The sequence below is a fragment of the Pituophis catenifer genome, unplaced genomic scaffold (assembly GCF_029215685.1).
Source record: "Pituophis catenifer annectens isolate HBS135680 unplaced genomic scaffold, rPitCat1.0.hap2 SCAF_3, whole genome shotgun sequence".
Taxonomy (NCBI): Eukaryota; Metazoa; Chordata; class Lepidosauria; order Squamata; family Colubridae; genus Pituophis; species Pituophis catenifer.
In genome coordinates, this window is record NW_027256883.1 from 147,358,866 (window position 1) to 147,381,120 (window position 22,255).

Consider the following 22,255-nt stretch of genomic DNA (forward strand, 5'->3'; position numbering starts at 1 on the left):
TGAAATCAATGAAAGCCTTTGCCCATTTTTCCCCTGTATTAGCGTCCCCAATAGATTGTGGTGTTAGTTTCATTTAACAAAGTTGCTACTTGCCTGTACAGTGTTCAGTTGAAGTACTTTTAAAACAAAGAATATGTTTTCTGAGTGATCCCATATGTGCATATGGAGCTCTGCTCAGCTTGACACTTTGTTCCTCCCACATCCAATACTGTCTGTGGACTCTTTTTAAGCCTCATGATCCTAGGACTCATAAAAAGAGCCCGCAATAAAATAGTGCCTATAAAAACGTTCGTTCAAAATGGAAAAGCCTGGTTCTGCTCATAGGCCTCTTTGTGTGTAAAACCAATTTATGATTAACAGCTCTTGAGGTCTTTATTTTTTTACTTGGAATTGACAGAATTCTGATAATCATCTCCTTCAAAATGTTTAACTATTGGCTTGCTGCACTCAAGGGCATTGTCCAAGTAGTGGAATGAGCAGGAAGATACACACAGTCACTTTGAAAATTATATATTTATGGTGCCGTTGTTGCCAGCAACCTGGCTTAGATCACAGCCCATTCCTATTCGGCTTTGCACAAAATGGCTATTGTGCAAAGTGGCTTTCAGCGTCCCGATATAGCCAGCTGGTGCCATCGCTGGCTATTGGGGGCGAATTATTGGCCCCCACAGATGGGGCTCGCAACTTGGGCGTCCTCCTGGATGCACGGCTGTCTTTAGAAGAGCATATGACGGCCGTAGCGAGGGGGGCTTTTTATCAGGTCCGCCTGATTCGCCCTTTCTGGATCGGGACTCCTTACGCACAGTCACTCAGGCACTCATCACTTCCCGCCTGGACTACTGCAATGCTCTCTACATGGGGCTCCCCTTGAGGAGTACCCGGAGGCTCCAACTGGTGCAGAATGCGGCCACGCGGGGGATTATGGGAGCGAGGGGGCGCTCCCATGTGACACCTCTCCTGCGTGAGCTGCATTGGCTTCCAGTGGTCTTTCGGGTGCGCTTCAAGGTGTTGGTTACCATCTTTAAAGCGCTCCATGGCATAGGACCTGGGTATTTGCAGGACCGCCTTCTGCCGCTGATAGCCTCCCACCAACCAGTACGCTCCCACAGAGAGGGACTCCTCAGGGTGCTGTCAGCCAGGCAATGTCGGCTGGCAACCCCCAGGGGGAGGGCCTTCTCTGTGGCAGCTCCTGCCCTCTGGAACGATTTGCCCCCGGAGATAAGAAGGATATCGGATCTTCGGGTTTTTCACTGTGCCCAGAAAACTTTTCTTTTCCATCAAGCAGGGCTGGCGTGAACCACCCCCCCCCCTTTTTTTTAGTTTTTTAGCTTTTATCTGTCAATGGGTTTTAATTCGAATTGTTTTAAATTTGGGCCAAAGTATGTAATTCTTTTAATAATTTTAAATTTTGTATTGGTATGTGTTTTAGTTCTGGCTGTGCACCGCCCTGAGTCCACTAGGAGAAGGGCGGTATACAAATTGAATAAAATAAAATAAATAAAATAAACAAAAATAGGCTGGAAGAAATGTTGCCAAAAGAAGCTTCCCACAGAAGGCAGAGAAAAGGAGTTAAGAATTGAAAAAGAACTCAAAAACGTTACTGCCCATAGAGCTGGACGCTGATTGCAGAACATGGAATAGCCAATTTCCCTGGAATATTGGTGCAGAAATGACATTCTTGCCAATTTGTGTCAGTGATATAATGCATTTTATTAACTAAAAAGTAAAAGTTGTGATGTGATGTCAGTAGATGATGTAACTCTACAGTTACTTCATTCTTTGGAAAGCAGTTTATACTATCTAGCCTACCATGAATAACATTCAGCTTGTGCAAAACTTAAAGGAATTTCTGTCCATTTGATAAAATGAATTTAGGTTTGCTAGAATAAATGTCCAAGGGCTTGTTGGCATTTGGACTCTTTTATAAACAGGGTATTCTGGGAACTATCAACAGGGTAATTCAGGCTGTCAAAGGCTTTTTGTAATGCAAACATGGTAATAGTCATATTCCAGATGAACTGCATGGGGTTTCTCCCAGACAATGTTTGAATATTAACAAATAAGTAGTTTTTAAAAGAGTAACAGAAATGAAAACTATTGTTTAATCTAATTTTTCTTGGTCAAGTTTTGTAGACCACATAACAAGACCTTCAACTTCATCTTCCCATTGTTCTTCACTTTTGCTTTTTTCCATCTTCTTAGATCCCACAGAAGATGTTTTTGAAGATGCTTCTAGATAGTAGAAGTAATACAAAATGAAAAACATGTATACATGAATTATAGTAACTGTACAATCATACAGATGCACGATGCATTAAATTGTGTATCTGTGAATGCGGATATGGGTGTGAAAGAGGCCTTTTTGTAGCATGTGCAAGATTTATCCTATAGAGAAGTAAGTTTGTATGTTAGCATTTATAGCCAAATGATATAGCTAACCATTAGAAAAATAATATGTGTTCTCCCGCCCTACTTCTAAAAGTTTCCAAGACCCCATGATCACACTGAAATCTGATTAAGAAGTGGTAAGTTTTGATGATATAATATATTGCTTTTAAAATAAAATATCTCACCAAATAAGTACATTGGTAGACATAATAGCACTATTTGGAATAAATAAAATAAAACAAAACTGTAGCCCAAAACCCAACATTCTCTCCAAAGAGAGATTAAAACCATGGCCATATGGTCTAGTGATCAGTCCTACATGTTCTGCAGCCTTCAGAGCTATGACTAGATAAAAAAAAAAGACAGATCCCCCAGACTGAAACATTATTGTATTTTTGATACATTATTTTATATTCTTAGGGCAGTCCTAAAAATCATCAGGGAGAATTCTAATGAATTCACAAAGGTTAATTATTATTGCATATTTAGTTTCAGCCATAAAAAATAATAATCAGTAAAAGAAATTATTGATTTATTAAGTTATATTGACATTCAGTTGCACACTTGGCTGAGATAACATATAACATCTGTATTTCTGCAATATGTCCTACCTTGGGAGTAGGACTATTGGTTTCTGAGTACCCAGAAACCAATAGTGACATTTGTGGGCGTCAAAAAATTCAGAATGGTAATTATGACATTTTTAATTAATTAATTAATCAGAATAGATTCTGATTAATATGAAGGGACCTTGGAGGTCTTCCAGTCCAACCCCTACTCAAGCAGGAGACGCGATACCAGGGCCGGATGCATCATGCGCTGGCCACACCCACGCCCAGTTTAGCGAAGGGGGAAAATCCTGATGCGTGACATGATACCGCCATGACGACGTGAGTTTGATACCCCTGCCCTATACCATTTCAAACAAGTGACTGTCCAGTCTCTTTTTAAAAACCTCCAGTGATGAAGCACCAACAACTTCTGATAGCAATTGGTTAATTGTCCTCACTGTTAGGAAGTTTCTCCTTAATTCCAGGTTGCTTCTCTCCTTGATTAGTTTTCATCCATTGTTTCTTGTTCTGCCTACAGGTCTTTGGTAAATAAGTTGACCCCTGCCTTTGGGCAACCTCTCAAATACTGGAATGCTGCTTTCATGTGACCCCTAATACTGCTTTGATGCAGCTCTCATGTTGTCATTTGATGCAGCTCTCATGTTGACATGTTGACCCATCCCACCACACCCATGGAAGTCCCTGGAAGTAACTTTTGGCCTAACAAGTTGCAAATGACTATTAACCTCACTTTCTTATCTTTCCACAAGAGCCTGAAGACCTGGCTTTGCTGATTGGCCTCAGGACCAAATGGGGGAGTTCCACACTGGACATGCTGTTAGATTGATGGCAGACTCCACCTCCCCACTCTTGCTCTCCGCTCTCCACCTGCTCATCCTTTTGTTTATCATATTGATTTAATCTCATTGTGTTTCTTTATCATTGTTTATTTTATTGTTCTATTATTTTACTTATGTTTATATGCCTATCAGTTTTCTTCCTTTTTATAATTATACAGTATCATTAGGTTTTTATAAACCTACAGTATCACTATGGTGAGATAAGTGGCAAATAAATTTAACAAATAAATAAACTAAATAAACATGGACCATTTCTTTTCCTGTTCAGCTCAAAGTGGGTAATAGTTTCACAGCATGTTTTTTGAAAGGTATTTCCCCTTGAATCTGTCTGTTTAATCTATTTCCTGAGGTTCCATTATTCCAGAAATTTTACTACATGGATTCATGTAGAGCTAGGGCATTCCCAGGGGCTGGGATCCTATACAAAGAGGAATGGTCAGGTAATAAATGGTAACTTTCTTTCTCAAATGAATTTATATTTCACAGATATCATGATTTTATCTTCATTATATTGCTGCTTTAACATCTATCATCGTAAAGCTATGTTTTTCAATGATCACAGTATTGTTTTAACTGATGCTGTTGGTTACCCTGAGCACACTGGATGAAAAATGCATTATTAAATTGCACCTTAATAAATTTATATAGGTACTGTATATGGTATAAAATAGGATAAAGAGAATGATATTCTTGCTCTTCCTGATTTACATGTAGTCCTTGACTTACAACGGTTCATTTAGTGACTGTTTGAAGTTACAACGGCACTGAAAAAAGTGACTTATGACCATTTTTCACATTTATGACTATTGCAGCATCCCCATGGTCACATGATTTATATTTAGATGCTTGACAACTGACTCATATTTATGACAGTTGCAGTGTCCCAGGGTTAAGTGATCACCTTTTGTGATCTTCCGACAAGCAAAGTCAATGGGGAAACCAGATTCACTTAACAGCCATGTTACTAATTTAACAACTGCAGTGATTCACTTAACAAATGTGGCAAGAAAAGTCATAAAATGGGGCAAAACTCACTTAACAAATTTCTCACTTAGCAACATAAATTTTGGACGCAATTGTGGTTGTAAGTTGAGGACTACCTGTATTATAGTTAGAAGGATCAAAGTAAAACCATGAACTCCATAGTTAACATGTTGGCTTAAGATGCCAGTAGTATTTACATATTATTAAACATGAATTATTAAAATAAATATGTTGAGGTGATTTGGTCAGGTAGAGAGAATGAATTAGGATCATATCATGAAATAAATTTATGGAAGAAGAGTAAATAATTTAGAAGGAAGGACAAGATTAAGAATTTGCGGTTGGATAAAGCTGATGAGAACCTCAAGAAGAAAGAGCTAAAGAGAAGGCAATATATGATGTGGTGCATGGAGGTTGGGGATACAAGAATGATTTGCAAGATGTGGAGAAGAACAGTGAATGAATTTGGTTTAAAATAGATTTAGCTACGTTTCTTTTTCTAATGTCTTGCCTTTAATGTTTTTTTTTAGCTGATTATATCTTACTCTTTTTCTATGCTCATCGTAGTTGTTGCTTATTCCCAAAGGGAACAGTGAAATAATATATTGTTTGAATAAATAAAAATTATAACTTGGTAGTTGGGTTGAAATGAATTACCAATAGAAGATCTCATTCAAACTGTATTTTTATCTCTTTTCATTTTTACAATCACAAACTATTTTTCAATGCATGGAAACACATAAGCATACAAAAAAATGATACACAAAACGGTAGGATGGTGGATGGGCTTCCTGCTCCTCCCTCAAAAATAGAACATGAGAAGATGAGGTTTTTCCAAGAGGTCCATAAATTCAAATGTACTTACCGTACTTGTTTAACAGAGTAAACAGGTATATTTTCAGTTATAATATATACTATTGTTGGTGTGTACAGAAAAACTTGTCACAAAATCAGTTCTCCTGTCTTACCTGAAGTTGGGCTTGGGATAACACACCGGCCTCCCCAGTTTTCTAACATTATCTGTTTCTTCTGTTTTTCAATGCAATCAGAGACAAAAATGCTATGTCTGAAATTAAAACACAAGAAGATTGGTATAACTTCAGAATATAGTACAAATATAAGCTTATTTACTAGATATTCAGGAATAAAACCAACCTTATGAATAGCTTTCACCCAGGAAAAATATATCAGAATGCAGAAATGAAGAAGCTGGAGACTTGTTTTGCAATATATTTTACACACCAGTTAGGAAAATTTAATTTTAAAAAACGTAAGAGAAAAAAATACCCCTCACAATAACCCATGTTCTTAGAGACTTTCATTGTGAATCTACAATACATGAGGGTGTCTTAGCACCTTGAAGCCATATAGTGGTAGGAAAGGACTGTGAGAATAATTGTACTCTATTTTAATACAGTCATAGTTTATGATCCTATGCCTAATGTTAATCTTTATAAATTCTCAATAACACATTAAAACCTTTAAAATGCTTTTGTATGAAATCATGCTGAAAAGAATCATGTGTCTCTACTCTAACAATTTTATTGAAATTATAAAACAGGCAATGACATTAATTATAATTTGAGACACAGTTTATAGAAAGCAAAATTGATTGGGGTTGCCAGAGTTTACTTCTGACAAAAAACAGGAAGAAGCCCTAGGAAGGAATCCAGCTATTTTACACATCCCTTGAGTGGCTTAATAGTTAAGGTGCTGGATTAGGATTTAAGAGATCTGGTTCAAAACTACCCTCAAGATACTACATACTTTGGGCCAATTGCTATCCTCATGCTGTTGTGTTGAAGGAATCAAATTGGATAGGAAACACTACATATATTCCTTTCAGCAAAAAAACAGTTCCCATAGGAATAATCACAATTTAATTAGGGTACAAAGAATTATGGCAGGGGTGGGCAACTATGGTAATTTTATGACCTCTGGACTTCAACTCCCAGAATTCCTGAGCCAACATGGAATTCTGGAAGTTGAAGTCCACAGTTGCCCTAGCTGACCACCACTGGATTATGGGAATGGGAAGAAAGAAAAGATTGCATCAGTGGTGGGTTGCTACCAGTTCGCCCCAGCTCTGCCCACCTGCCCGGATGCTTCTGTGCATGTGCAGAAGCATTGCGCGTGCGCGCAAGTGAGCGCACGCCCACGAGCTAACTGGTAGCAATGGGTTTTGAAACCCGCCCCTGGATTGCATCATATCTTTGCTGAGTACTCCATTAATAACACATCCCTGCCTGTTCTCTCTTACTTTTCACACAAACAGAAACTCTCAGTTCACTTTAATTATCTTTCTTCAGAGGTACCTTCCTCAATGTAATTTGCTAGTGTCAAACTATGTAGATAATTTCAAAATACCTTAATTTTATTTTCTAATGGCAAAATATAAATAATGACAGCATCAACAGAAAAAAGGATATTATGAAGAAAGAAAAACCTAGACATATTATAGTGAATAAAGTAAATATGACAAAAACCTCATAGAAAAGGAATTCATACAAAAAAAAAGAGAGACAAAAAAACCATACTGTAATTAAAAAGGTAAAGGTTCCCCTCGCACATATGTCGTTCCTGACTCTAGGGGGCAGTGCTCATCTCCGTTTCAAAGCCGAAGAGCCAGCACTGTTTGAAGACATCTCCGTGGTCATGTGACTGGCATGACTAAATGCCAAAGGCGCACAGAGCGCTGTTACCTTCCCACCAAAAGGCGGTCCCTATTTTTCTACTTGCATTTTTTATGTGCTTTCAGACTGCTAGGTTGGCAGAAGCTGGGACAAGTAACGGGAGCTTACCCCGTTATGCGGCACTAGGGATTCGAACCACTGAACTGCCGACCTTTCGATCGACAAGCTCAATGTTTTAGCCACTGAGCCACTGCATCCCTACTATATTGTAATTACAGACAGCAATATAACATTTAACAGCAATAGCACTTAGATCAGAGTTCACCAACCTTTCTGGCTTTGCAGACTGGGGTTGGGGGAGAGAGGGGATGGTTTTGTGCGAACTGCTTCCATCCTGCAATGATATCTGTAACACTGTCAAATATCCAGATTTGCCTATCTGAACATCTGGCTGACTGTGCAATGAATGAATGATGATGATGATGATAATGATAATAAGCCAACTTGACAAATTTACCATCAGACAATTACAAAAGGCAGCTTTACTGGGAACAGCTTCCATCCTGCAAGGATATCTGTTACACAATCAAACATCCACATCTGCCTATCCCAGGTCCTTGGTAAGGAGTCAACAGGTAGACAAAATGCCAAGCCATGCTTTACATCCACGAAGTGTAACACGCTTTACATGTACCACATTTTACACCCACAAAGTGACATTGGCAGGTTGTACCTGTCAAAAAGAATAGGGGGCAGAGGGCTATTGTAAATCCATCAAACTGTAGAAGAAGAAGAACGAAGTTTGAATGATTATGTGAACCAAAGTACAGAAAAATTGCTGCAGGCTGTGAAAACAGAGAACATTATAAAAACAACAGAAACAAAGGCAGAATATAAGGAAAAATAGTTGGATGACAGATTAAATGGATGGAAAACCAAAGGAAAGTGTGAAAACAACTTGACATGGGCATGGCTTAAGATGGAAACCATAAAGAAAGAAATGGAAGGTTTAATATTTGTTGCTCAAGAACATGCCCTACAAACTAATGCCATGAAAGATACAAAAATAAGTTTCTAGCATGCTGCAGCCCAGTGCCTGTCCACAGACCGGGGGTTGGGGACACTTGATATAAACTCATATCTGAATTATTATGGCTGTTGCAATATTTTCAGGATCAGACTCAATAAAGATAATAGAAGTTAAAGATTTAAATATGTTTCTCTTTAATCATAATAGGCATTCTATATTCGCTGAATATTCAAGATAGAAGCAAGGAAAATGGGGAGGATGGCTCCTTTTATATACAAGGGGTGGAGCCAGGAATGGGAGTGGTAAATTATGAATACATTAAAGTCCAAAGAATAAGTTAACCCCTGATGTTCCATATATATACATTATTTACACATTAGAGAATAAGGCATTTACATCTGACAAATCCCCCTCTAAATGCCGGTTCGTTATACAACACCAGTTACATTCAGATTCAGGACAATATAATACATATAATTTAGAAGTTAAATATTTGTGTTGTTTAGAAGGTAAGGGTTTTGTTAATATGTCAGCTAATTGTTCAGAAGTATCACAATGTATTGCTTTGATGAATCCGTCTTGAGATAGTTGTCTCACGTGCTTAAATTTTATATCAATATGCCTGGACCTTTGTCCAATTGCATCGGATCTAGATATTTCAATGGCCGCTTTATTGTCTTCATGCATAATAAATGGTAAAGTAGGTTTCTTCCAAACATCTGTGATCAAATCATTGAACCATACAAGGTTATTTGCAGCTTTAGACAAGCAAACATATTCCGCTTCTGTGGTAGAAGTGGCTACTAGTTCTTGTTTACCAGTATACCAGTAAACTGGACAATCGTTCAATAGAAAAACATAACCAGAGGTACTCTTTCTGCATGATGTATCACCAGCCCAATCTGCATCAGCATAACAAGTAATTTTTGGTTCTTTGTCATTATTGGGTTCCAATATTAAACAAAAATCTAATGTACTTTTCAGATATCTTAAAATTCTTTTGACAGCTTCCCAATGATACAAGGTTGGTTTGCTAACATATCTTGACAATAAATTGAGAGGTAATGCAATATCTGGCCTAGTCCAATTAGATATATAAAGGAGTGAACCTATAACTGATCTGTAAAATGTGTTGTCTTTAAACTCAGGGGAAGATTCATCATTGTTTCTAAGAAAATCAGTTTGCATAGGTGTGTCACATGTTTTGGCATTATTTAAGTTACATTTGTTTAGGAGTTCAATGATTTTATCTTTCTGAGTAAGTTTGAATCCCCTTTTAGTTTTGTTAATTTGTACACCAAGGTATTTATTCACTCTACCTAGTGATTTCAATGAGAAGTGTTCGTTTAACTTATTTACAAAGATTTCCCTGCTTTCTTTATGCTTTCCAATATATAAAATATCATCCACATAAATTAATACAAATTCAATATGATCATTACTCTTTTTTACAAAGAAACAGTTATCAGCAGTGGTGGCGTTGAAATCCATGGTCTTTAGTACTTTTACCAAACAATCGTACCATCTTTTGCCAGATTGCTTCAATCCGTACAGACTCTTATTTAATAACCAAATTTCGTTCTTATTAGTGTATTGACTGTGTGGTGCTCTTACATATATTTCCTTATCTAATTTCGCATGTAAGTATGCAGTCTGTATGTCATATTGAAACACGTCTAGATTGAGTGCAGATGCTACTACAAGAGCTGTTTTGACACTCTCTGTTCTCACTGTGGGTGAATATGTGTCAGTATAGTCTTCTGGATATTTTTGTGCATAACCTTGTGCAACTAGTCTGGCCTTGTATAAGGTATTACCTCCTTCTAAATTCTTAATTTTATAAATCCACCTGGTACCTATAATTGTTTTATCCTTAGGTGCGATCGCAGGTGTGAATACATTTAATCCTTGTAAACTTTCCATTTCTTTTTCCATAGCTAGTTCCCATTTTTCTCTTTCTTCACGGGGAAGTTTCAATACTTCCTCATATGTATTAGGTGTTATTTGTTCTCCATCCATATGCATAATATAATCTTTGTATTTATTTGGTATTTGGTTTCTATTATTTCTAATATTTCTTTCAGGTTTGCTATGGTTATCATGCAAATATCTGGCTTCCTTTTTTGTTAATGTGTCTGTCTTTATTTTATGCTGACTATTTGTCCAAGTTTTGGTTTTGTTCTTACTTTTGTTAATATTTTGATTTTCTGTTGTTCCTTCCTCGCAAGATATATTATCTTTGCTTTTATTAGGAAAAATTTCATTAAGGTGCAACTTAGACCAATTGGCCTGTTCATGAAACACAGCTGTTCTGGATACTATAAATTTGTTATTATTATCGATGAATCTGTACCCTTTGGTTCCAGTTTCGTATCCCATGAATCTTAATCTCCTGGATACGTTTTCTCCCTTTCTCCTCAATTGTTTAGGTATGTGCACGTCTGCAGTAACTCCAAATATGTGCATGTGTGCTAATTTAGGTTTTCTATTGTACATCACCTCATATGGTGTCTTATTCACAATACTGGACCATGTTCTATTTTGAGTGTAATTTGAATAATGTAAGGCTTCTGACCAAAATTGTTTGCCTAAACCAGCATCCTCTAATGTGCATCTAATCATGGTTTGTAGTGTGGAGTTCTTTCTCTCTGCAATCCCATTTTGAAATGCAGAAAATGGATTGGACGTGAAATGTAACATCCCTCTATCCTTTAACCATTGGGAGAATTCTTTAGACATGAATTCACATCCCCTATCTGTCATAATTTGTTTTATTCTGATATTATGTTGTGTTTCTATGCGTTTGTAGAATTCCTTAAATTTCTGAAAGGTTTCATCCTTGTGCTTTAATGTGTAAACAAAACCATAGCGACTGTAATCATCCACTATTGTTAGGAAGTAACGTTTTCTATAGGTAATTGATGGAGTTAATGGGCCAACTAAGTCCATATGTACCAAATCAAAAATATTGTTAGTTGATCTGTTAGATTTTTTTGGTCTGGGACTGGTTTTTAGTTTGGTGGATTTACATACTGAGCATTCTAAATAATTTTCACAATTTTTTATTTTTACACCTTCTGCGTGTTCAGTCATTTTTTGTACTACAGGAAAGCTTGCATGTCCTAACTTCCTATGTAAGATGTGAGCACACTCATCATGAATTGGTTTACCTATTTTTGGTTTCTTCTCATTGTGTGTATTTTTGTTATCATGAGTTATTTTACATTCATCATTGTCACTGTTACTGACATTTTCATCATCTGCTTCAATACAATCTTCCATATTTGAATCAATGTTATGTAACCATCTTTCTTTGGTTATCAGATAGGGTAGACCCCCTTTTATCATCACAGTGCCTACATTTGTTTTGTTCTTTTCTATAGTTGCTTTCCCCTTTGAGAAAACTATATTGATGTCAGATTCTCTGCTTAGTTTTATAGCACTTAGTATGTTGTGAGGTATTTCTGGGATTAATAATACCCCCTCTATTTTCCCTAAACCAGGCAAGGTCACATTTCCTCTGCCTAATACTTGAACCTTTTCTTGATTAGCTACCTTTATCACAAACTTATCTTCTGTAAATGAAGATAATATACTTTTGTTGTTAGTGGTGTGATTTGTTGCACCAGAATCAATAAGCCAATTATTGTTCTCATCTTGTTGTGTTTTGGTGCTGTCTTGTTTATTTAGCCCATTTAGTGACCCAGATTTTCTCTCTTTTGAATTTTCTCTACCCCCTCTACTTTCTCTGTAATTTGGTGGACTTCTATATTTGTGTCTATCTGTGGAAGATTGTCTGTAATTGTATTTGCTCCTATATTCTGGCCTATGTCTCTCCCTTGGGACTTTGGGACAGTCTCTTCTACTGTGTTCCCTGGATCCACAATTGTGGCATCTAAAGGCCTCATTATATTTATCTTGAAAGACTACTTTCCTAAAAGATTTGTGTTCTGTTTGGTTACTGGAACGATTTTTTTTTGAATTGTCTTCTGCTATCAATTTGTTAGATAGACTTTCTATTGATAAATATCCCAAATTAATGGTATCTAAGTGTGACATAAAGCTATCCCATGATGGATCAAGAGAATTGATAATAACACTTTTCATAGTTTGATCTGAAATCACTTCCCCCCTCAATTGCAGCTCAGCTCTTATTTTGTTTAGATTTATCAAATGTTCACTTATAGAAACCCCTGGTTTCACTCTAGAAGAAAAGAAATCCTTAGACATTCTTGTGGTTGTGGCTACGCTATCGCTGTGAAATAGATTAAACATGCATTGAATTATTTCTGATACAGTTAGGTTTGGTTTGATGCTATGATACATTGCAGGAGACACGCTAGAAATTATTATGAAAAATGCTCTATGATGTAAACAGTCTATTTTTAAAGTCCAAGGTCTTCTTGGAGGACTAGTTATAAAGAATAGTAAATTTTCTTTCATAAAAATAACCTGAAGCTGTTGGTACCACTCTTGTAAATTAATGCCATCAACTCTAAGTTTTGGGAAGTCACTGGGTAAGTTCCCCACATTATTTTGTCCATTACTTACAACCTGAGGCAGTCCGTGGTCTCTCAAGTGCAGGAAATTACAGAACGGCATTGGGATGCTTGTAACGAGTCTGCGCGGTTCTCTGGCCAGTTCAAGTCTTTCGGGGCCGTCTACGTAGTTTTGCACATGCGCGTTGCTCATTTCTTCTTTGGCGCCGTTGTGGAAGGTTCTCTCCATTTCAGCTCTCTCGATCCGCTCCTCTTCAGATGAGTCGGTCTCTGGCTCGGTTTTTGGGGCTTTGGTGATGGCGGCGGTTCTTCTCTTTCTCTTGTGTGCGCTGGCACTCGATTCTGTCTGCGGTGTAGGACGGAATCGGCATGGCTCTCTGGGCTCGGGTGTCGTCGTTTTCGAAGTCAGGATGGGAGCGTGCAGGTCTTGAGTTGTCGGTTTGATTTCTTGCTTCTTCGTTGATGTCTTGGAAATTTTCAATCTTGGCCCAAAAGCAGCAAAAAGTGTTTTCATTGCTGACTTTACTTGAGACTTTGTTAAATCGTCTTCACTTTCTGATTTTGGTTCATCTGAAGAGTTTGAGACTTCTTTTTCACTTTCTTCGTCTGATAGCGTTTTTCGCGCCAGAAATTTTGAACTGAGCGTTTTGATTGGCTCTGCTTCACTCTCTTTTGAAGTTCGTTGAAACCAAGATGGCTGCCATTCAAAATTTCGCGCGGGGTCACATCTTTTCTTTTTTACAACTATTTTCTCAGTAGTCATTTCACTCACAGTTTTTTGATCTTTGGGTTTTTCTTTAATGATGTTTTTCTCTCTCGCTGCTCCGCTGTTCCTCAGCATCTCCTGGAGGTCCGTGATGAGGCTTTCATCATTCTTTTGGCTTTTTAGTATTTTTAATATCTCTGACCTGAGTTCGTTATTTTCTATCTCGATTTCTTCCTGGTCGTTATTTTCACTCATCAGTTCTTCTTCTTCAGTGGTGTATTCTTCGGATTCTCTCGAAATCGCATTAGTGGATTCGTTGATCATCTCTTGATCAGTTTCTATTTCTTTGCTGTAGGCCCTGGTGTTGGGCCTATCTTTCTTGGACATTTTTAATTACTTATTGAGTCAATTAACCATCCTCTGCTACCAGCTTGTTGCAATATTTTCAGGATCAGACTCAATAAAGATAATAGAAGTTAAAGATTTAAATATGTTTCTCTTTAATCATAATAGGCATTCTATATTCGCTGAATATTCAAGATAGAAGCAAGGAAAATGGGGAGGATGGCTCCTTTTATATACAAGGGGTGGAGCCAGGAATGGGAGTGGTAAATTATGAATACATTAAAGTCCAAAGAATAAGTTAACCCCTGATGTTCCATATATATACATTATTTACACATTAGAGAATAAGGCATTTACATCTGACAATGGCACTAACTGTATTGATGTATATGTAATGTTTAAGGTTAAAATCCTGGTCATACAACCTTTCAAGGTAATACATTTTAAAATTTTAATTAATATATGCACAGAGTGATAGAATAATGAACACATTAAATTTCAACAATTGAAGGCTGGAAAAATACTGATAAGCCAAACTGCCGACTTTGCAATGACAAAATTGAAACTGTTTCACACTTAATATGTGAGTGCAGCAAAATTGCACAAACTGATTACAAAGCTAGACAGATTTGCTAAATTAATCCACTGGTCATTATGTAAAACATACACCTTGCCTGTATCCGAAAAGTCATGGGAACATAAAGTGGAAAAAATTGTCGAAAATGAGATGGTGAAGATCTTGTGGAACTTTTGAATACAGACAGATTGTCATTTGGAACATAACCCGCCAGATATCACAGTTGATATCACAACTTATTGATATCACTGTACCGGAAGACGCCAGAGTCGAAGAAAAAGAACTGGAAAAAAATCACAAAATATCACGACCTGGCCATCGAAACTACACGGCTATGGATGAAACATGTAACAGTGATACCCATTGTCATTGGGGCACTTGGTACCATGTCTAAGAATTTTACAAAATACATCAAGAAATTGCAGCTTCCTGCAATAACACCAGCAGAACTGCAAAAAACTGCGCTACTCGGAACATCATACATTTTAAGAAGATGTTGGTTGATACCTAGGATGCTGGCAGCAACATATCAGCCACCAGTGCCAGACAATGATATTTGTGATACTTTTTTAAATGTTCAGTTGACTGAATTTTATGTTAAATGAATAAAAGAGATAGTAGTAGTAGCAGCAGCAGCAGCAGCAGCAGCAGCAGCAGCAGTAGTAGTAGTAGTAGTAGTAGTTAGGCCCAAAAACGAAAATATTTTCATTCCAAAAGAATACAGATGTTAATAAAAAAAGCCAATTACAGAATTTAAAATCTGTAAAGTCACTATAGTCCTAAGAATAATTTATCTGGTAGAAATGGGTAAATTAACTTTATGGAAGTAAAGAGCCACTTTTTTATAGCCAAAACAATAGAGTCCTATTTGTTAAGAAATTGGGAAAAAGAAATGAAGTGAAGTAAATAGCTTTTAAAATTTGAAATTTCAGCATATAGATAGATAGTTTAATGACCTTGTTCAGCAACCATTTGAAACTAGGAACATAGGATCAGTTAAAGCTGCCAGAAGTATTCATGTAAAATGTCAAATAAATTCAAATGATATTACCCAGATATTATAGGAGGGGCAGTAGAAAGAACAAATGTTAAGGATGGGTTGGTAACTGGCTCTGGAAAAAAAATCATTGTGAAGTATTTTGGTGCCTAATTAAGTTTACTGAGTCCAGGAAAAGATATATATAGTGCCAACAAATCACAGATTTTATGGAGAACACTATGGTAATAGCTGCTGATTGCTTGAAAGACATTTGAAGCTTTTCAGACAACTCCAAAAAGTAAAAAAAGTGTAAAAATCAGATGGTGTTGTCTCCATAGTGGTGTGAGATGAACTCCACATAAATTGTTATTGCAAGCAATCTTGACACATCCTTGCCTTTACTGATGGCTAGAAAGACAAAAGACAGACAGTGTGGGGTAGTGGTTAAAGTATTGGCTGATGAAGGGAGCAACCCAGGTTCAAATCTATCCTAACCACCAAAGCTCTTTGATTAACTTTGGGCCAGAGTTATTATGTGAGTTAAACAGAAGACTGTATGAATACCTTGGACTCTTGAACAATTAAATCTAACAAATCATTGGAAATAAAAAAAGGTTATATCAAGGCAGATTACATCATTTTAGAAATATCACTGTTTTTCTGCTTTGTGCTCCTCTAAGCTTCTGGAATTGTCTCATAGAAGCATGCTAGTATGATTAGCAGAAATTCCATTGCAGAATTCCTAGCACAAAAATATTATATGTTTATAAGAAGTCCCCTAATTTAGAAGCACTCCAACAACATTCTTGAAACTTTTGCTGCAAGTGCCTTATTCAGTTTCCAATGTTCTAACACAAGGGTGAGCAACTATGGCAACTTTACAACCTGTGGACTTCAACTCCTAGAATTCCTGAGCCAGCCATGGCTGTAAAATTATCGTAATTGCCTACCCCTGTTCTAATATGACTAGAATTTAGCTGCATTTTCCTTGGAGCTGAATTAGCACTTTGTTGTTTTAGATTGGGAAATATCATCTCACCTTGCTGGATAGGTTGTCTTCCAATCTAAGAAGACAAATTAACGATGATTTGCCATAATGTGGTCTCACTCTGTCACAGCACTACCTGCTTTGGGACTTTGATAAAACCCTGCTTGAATTAAAGCAGAGGATTTAGGATGTAGATATCCAAAATGTCACACTCCAGATTTCCCCTCCTTTTTTATAATCACAATTGTTCCTCCTCCATGGACTATCCCCAAATATTTGTTTAACATCTTATATGCTCCACATAGAATACTATTTACTTGGGATCCATTTGGAGTGCTAATTATTTAGCACAATAACTTACAGATACATAAGCTTCCCACATGAAAGCTAAATTTGTTTCTGTTCAGACTCAAAAATTGCTTAATGCATTGTAAGCTGCCCTGAGTCTCTGGAGAAGGGCGGCATATAAATCAAATTTAAAAAAAAAAAGTAGAATCTATTTCATTATTAAAATGTCCATGCTACACCCAATAGTAATCAGGTTTAATATTTCCAAAAGTTAATAACTCTAAATGCCATCCTGACCAGTAGGCTATTGTTGTTTTCCTGGGTAACCACCTTTCATAAACTTCTAAGAAGATTGCAAAATTCTTAACAATAGCCGTAGCTGTTAGAAACCATCTGGTTTCTTCCTCATGCTATTAATTGTTAGCTGCTCATTATTTTAAGATTTTCTCACAATTAAACAAAATGATGGCTTCAAAAAACAGTTCAACAAGTGTTGAAGTTGATGAAGCATCCAGTTATGAAGCATGTAACTAAGATAGAGTAACTTGAGAGATTCTCTGCAAGAAGTGTAATAGCGGTGTAATAGGAAGTCAGTGTCTGAGTTTGCCTTATTGGGTGACATGATACAGTATATAGAGAAATATAGACAGCCTTTTTAAAATTTAGTCAACCTTCTATTCAGGATATTTACTGTTCATTTTGCCATTACTACATATCCTCCAAGTTTGGTTCCCCAATCTGATAGTGTTGATAACTGTCCCTTTTCTAATGTTGGACCAAATTTGTGCTTACAGCCATCAATCAGAGCTGTGGAGTCGGGAGATAAATGTTCCGACTCCGACTCCGACTCCGACTCCTCAGTTTTTTGTACTTCCGACTCCGACTCCGACTCCGACTCCCCGACTCCGACTCCTCTGTATTAATATGCGAATGTATTTTATACATTCCTTGAAGGAAAGAAAGGCAACATACATGTCATTACCACAGGACTACTGGCTGGGAAGCCAACAGTCTACTGTATTGAACAGTTTAAGCAAAAGACAAACACAATGAAAACAACAAAGTTTTATTAATTTTTTTTATTAATTTAATTAATCAAGTTGCTGGATAGTAGCAGCAGGCATAAACATCAGGAACAGGAACTTTACCAGTTCAAAAATACAAACCACATTATTTGGTTGTTTTAGAACAAAAACAAAGCTTATCTATATGAACCAAAAACAAAATCTGTAAAACCTAGAAATGGTTTATATTAATCTTGAAATGTAGTTATAGGCTTAGCAAATGCAAATCAATTCAATGTAGAGTTCTAAGGAAGAGAATTGCCTCTGCCAGATCCTCTTTCATAGAGGCTCTTAAGTCAGACTTTATTATTTTTAGGGCTGAAAATAATCTTTCGACACTGACTTGGGTGGGTGGCATTGCAGTAACTATTGCTTAAAAGAACTCCATCCTCCTGTGGAGGTATTTCAGGTCGTAATCCCTTCATGCGAACTGCTACATCATAGAGGGCCTTTTTCCCAGTAGCAATCTGTTTACTGTTCAATAAAAGTCGGCTCATTGGGTCGACATAAATAGCCGCTAACAAGATTTCATTTTCCAGCAAAAGACTCTCTCTTTTCATCATTGGAGATGCAATGCCCTCAGCTATTAACCCTCCATTTTTGTTCAGGCGATATAACAGGCTCTTCCATTCCAAGAGGAATTTACCCGGGGTTAGATCATCACATTGCAACCTCTTGGTGACAGTGAAGGGGTGAGAAAGAAGGTTCTCCAGCTCTTTTGTTTGTGTCCACTGGCTTGCAGTTAATGCAAGATTTTCATTGTCCATTTCTTCTATGAAGTCTTTAAGTTCAAGCAAACGCTTCACCATTAAATAAGTGCTTCCCCAGCGAGTTGTTTGATCCAAAATGGCTCCTTTTCCTGCACGTCTTTTCAAAATTGCATCTGTTTTTGGGGCCCTGGCTGCAACAGTTACTTGCCGTAATTTGCCAATTAATGTAGCTGCATGGCGATCTTTTAATCCATCTCTTATGGCAAGTTGCAGTGTATGAACAGCACATTGCATATGATGAATAGTAGCAAGCTTCAATGCTTCTTCAACAAAGTTGTCTAAAAAAATGTCAGCATTCTCTTCAGTTTCTAAACTTTCTCTAATACTTGCAGAGCTGTCTTCCTCTAAGTCTAATATCTGTTTGATACCTTCTTCATCTGCCTTCATCTTCTCAATTGTGCTCAACATGTTAGAAGCGTTATCTGTCACAACACATAAAATCTGTTCCTTTTTAATTTCAAAATCTTCTAGAACACCCTCCACTAACTTCTGAAGGTAATCACTGGTGTGATGTGCCTGAGTGTCCTTTACTCCAAGGGTCCGTGTTATTGTTTTGTTATTTTCATCCACAAATCTAACATTAATAGCGAAATAATTGACTCTGTGACGTGTGCATGCATCCATTTTAAGGAAGACAAAACGTCCTTTCATAACTTTCTGTAGTTCTTCCTTTTTACATTTGGCCTCCTCAATTATAAGTTTCCTTATACTTTCTCTTTCCAGAGAAACACCAAGTTTTTTTGCCATTTCTCCATTTAGGCCTAAAAAGGCTGTCTGTGAAAAGAAGGATAGTGGTACACTATTCTTTACTACCATTTCAATAATGTGGTGTTTGAATTTTTCTGGTGTCATCCTTATGGTAACTTTGTCAGATATAAAGAATTTTCTTATTTGTGATTGTTCTCCAGTAGATTTCTGAACGTTTTTTGTCACAGAAGTAGATGCAATGTTTTCATTGCTATCTTTCTCATTCACGGCTTCTAACACTTTGGGATGAAAACGCTGTAAGTGTCTTTTCAAATTTGATGCTCTTGTAGGTGCATTTTTATCAGGCCCACTGAAACTGCTAATTTTTGCATCACATTGTTTTTCACCATCATCATCTTTTCTAATACATTGGCACACGTAATGTTTTCCATCACTTGATAATGCAAAGTGCTCATAAACAGTAGACTTTGTTGTGTTTGTTGTTAGCAGTCTTTTTGCCATTGTTTAGGATGCCTCTTTCCCTAAAATATAAAATATGTTATACTAACTGGCATATAATTAGATTTTTAAAATTTTGGGTACCTGGAGTCGGAGTCGGAGTCGGTGCATTGTTTGCCGACTCCGACTCCGACTCCAGGTACCCAAAATTTCCTCCGACTCCGACTCCTCGACTCCGACTCCGACTCCGACTCCACAGCACTGCCATCAATATCTTACTAAATTCTACAATCAAAGTGCATATAACACTCTCAAAAGGCCAAATCTACATAGACTTCTAACTAAATTCATTCTATAGCTACTTTCTATGATATAGGACAAGAGTCCCCAACCTCCAGTCCACGGCCCAGTGCTGGGCCACAGCCTGTTCGGAACTGTGTTGCAGAAGTGGTGGGTAAGCGCAGGTGCACAGACAAAACTGCATTTGTGGAAGCAGCATTCGTGAAACCATCCCCTCTCCCCTCCCCCCACCTGCGCCAGTCCGCTGAGCTGGAAAGGTTGGGAACAGCCGATGTAGAGTTTTGATATTACTTTTATTATTTTCAAGATATTTAAGTATTTTTAGAAGAGTACTGAATTACTGTCAATGACTATACCTCTATCTTGGAAGTGGGAACTATTTGATTGATTATAAACAAGTTATTACATTTTATAGGATTAGAGATCTTAACTTCCATTCAGTATAGTTGCAGTAGAAATGATGTATGTACATTTCATAAGAAAGCCAGTTTGTTTACAGCTTTGGCTTAATTACAGCTTTTTTATTATAAAAGTTCAGAGAAGCACTGTTCTTGGAAGTGTAGTGTATAGTGCCTTAACTTAGCCAAATATTTGCTTTTGCTGTGTGATGGGTCCATGCATGTAAAACTACAATCTGTTTAGTTGCAGGTACTTCCTCCGCAATCATTGGGGAATCTTGTTACTTGAGGGAGGAAAGAAAGAAGGAAGGAATTTTACAAAAGTCTGTTTTCAACCACAGGATGGCAGTCAAAGGTGGGCCTTTAACTCTGTCAAAAGAACCATAGCCATTTTTTTCTCAAGCTTCAATGCAATTAGTACCAAAAGTTGCATTATTTCAAAGAAAAGACAGCTTTCTCAAACAAATCTGGCCTATTCTTGTCCTTTGCTAATTTTTTAAAAAAATTAAAAATGGGGAGAAAAAACTTCAGAAAAGAGACTGCTAATTTTTGAAATGCTTTCTTGGCACACATATATTGTGTGGCACGACATAATGAAGCAATTATCAAATACATGAAACAAAGAACTTCTGTTGAGAAATAAAACGAGGAAGTTGTATCCAAGGGAAATTAACCCTTTCGAATAAGAGAGTCTATTCAAGAGAAAAATGAACCAATTTTACCCATTTGTTTTTATTTGATTGAAAGCCCAAATTAGATTTTCTTAGGTGTCTGCCAGTCTCTGGCAACTTGGGTGAAATAGCCGCATGTGTATGAAATAACCGACTGCAAACTTTTTAGTATACTCTAGAATAAATTGGCTATATTGTAGGGATAACTTAGTATAATTATTCAGCTTCAGTGATCAGTAATGCTATGATTCCAGGCATACAGAAAATGTGATGTCTGTTGTAGATGCCTGCTTCCTAGACTGTCTCCTTCTCAAACTATGGGTCCTATGACTCATTCCATCTTCCCCAATCCCAGGGACCACATTACATTTGTTTTCTGGGAGACACTGAGGATACCTTCTCCTCATAAATATACATAAATCCCCAGTGTAGGAACATTGAGTAAGTGTGTATGTAAAGCAGAAGCTTTATGAAGGGGAAGAAAGTTGCAACACAGAGTATGTACCCTCACCCTTGAAAAGGTTCACCTAAGTTGCTAATAGGTGTAGAGGGCAGGGATTGTACATGCCTGTTTTAAAAGATCTGCAGTGATTTCTAATCGCACTTTAAGATGTTAATATCAAGGTTCAATCCCCATTTCTGAATCCTAATTAGGAGCCTGGATTGGCTCTTATATTCAGGTTCATAATACACCTGAATATTTTACATTTCACGAACTGATGTTCTGCATAAAATTATTATTATTATTAATAATATTTTCTGGAGTTTCTATATGTAACTCCAGTATATGCTTCTGTTTACAGTAACAATAAAGTCATAATTTTCCCAAAAAAAGCAGGTTCTGTGAAAGAATAATAATTTGAATCTGCATACTGTTATTTATTTATTCGGGTTTTTTATATGGCTGCCCACTCACTCTCGGTGACTCTGGGCAGCATACAAACAATAAAAACCCAATATAAAAAAAATTAAATAACCCTCTACCTTCCTGGTAACAACAAGTGATCAAACCAGCCACTAGATAGATAGATAGATAGATAGATAGATAGATAGATAGATAGTAAACAAACAAACAAAC

At 37.0% G+C, this 22,255-nt stretch overlaps 1 protein-coding gene across 1 annotated transcript in view; it reads right to left on the reverse strand.

The window, feature by feature from the left end:
* Positions 1-2,101: 2,101 nt before the first annotated feature.
* UBE2U (ubiquitin conjugating enzyme E2 U) overlaps positions 2,102-22,255 on the reverse strand; it is a 37,173-nt gene continuing 17,019 nt past the window's right edge. The window contains exons 9-10 of the mRNA XM_070939491.1: positions 5,752-5,849; positions 2,102-2,232 (exon numbers count right to left, since the gene is read on the reverse strand). Coding sequence (XP_070795592.1) covers positions 2,102-2,232; positions 5,752-5,849 — 229 coding nt within the window. The remainder of the gene's footprint in view (positions 2,233-5,751; positions 5,850-22,255) is intronic.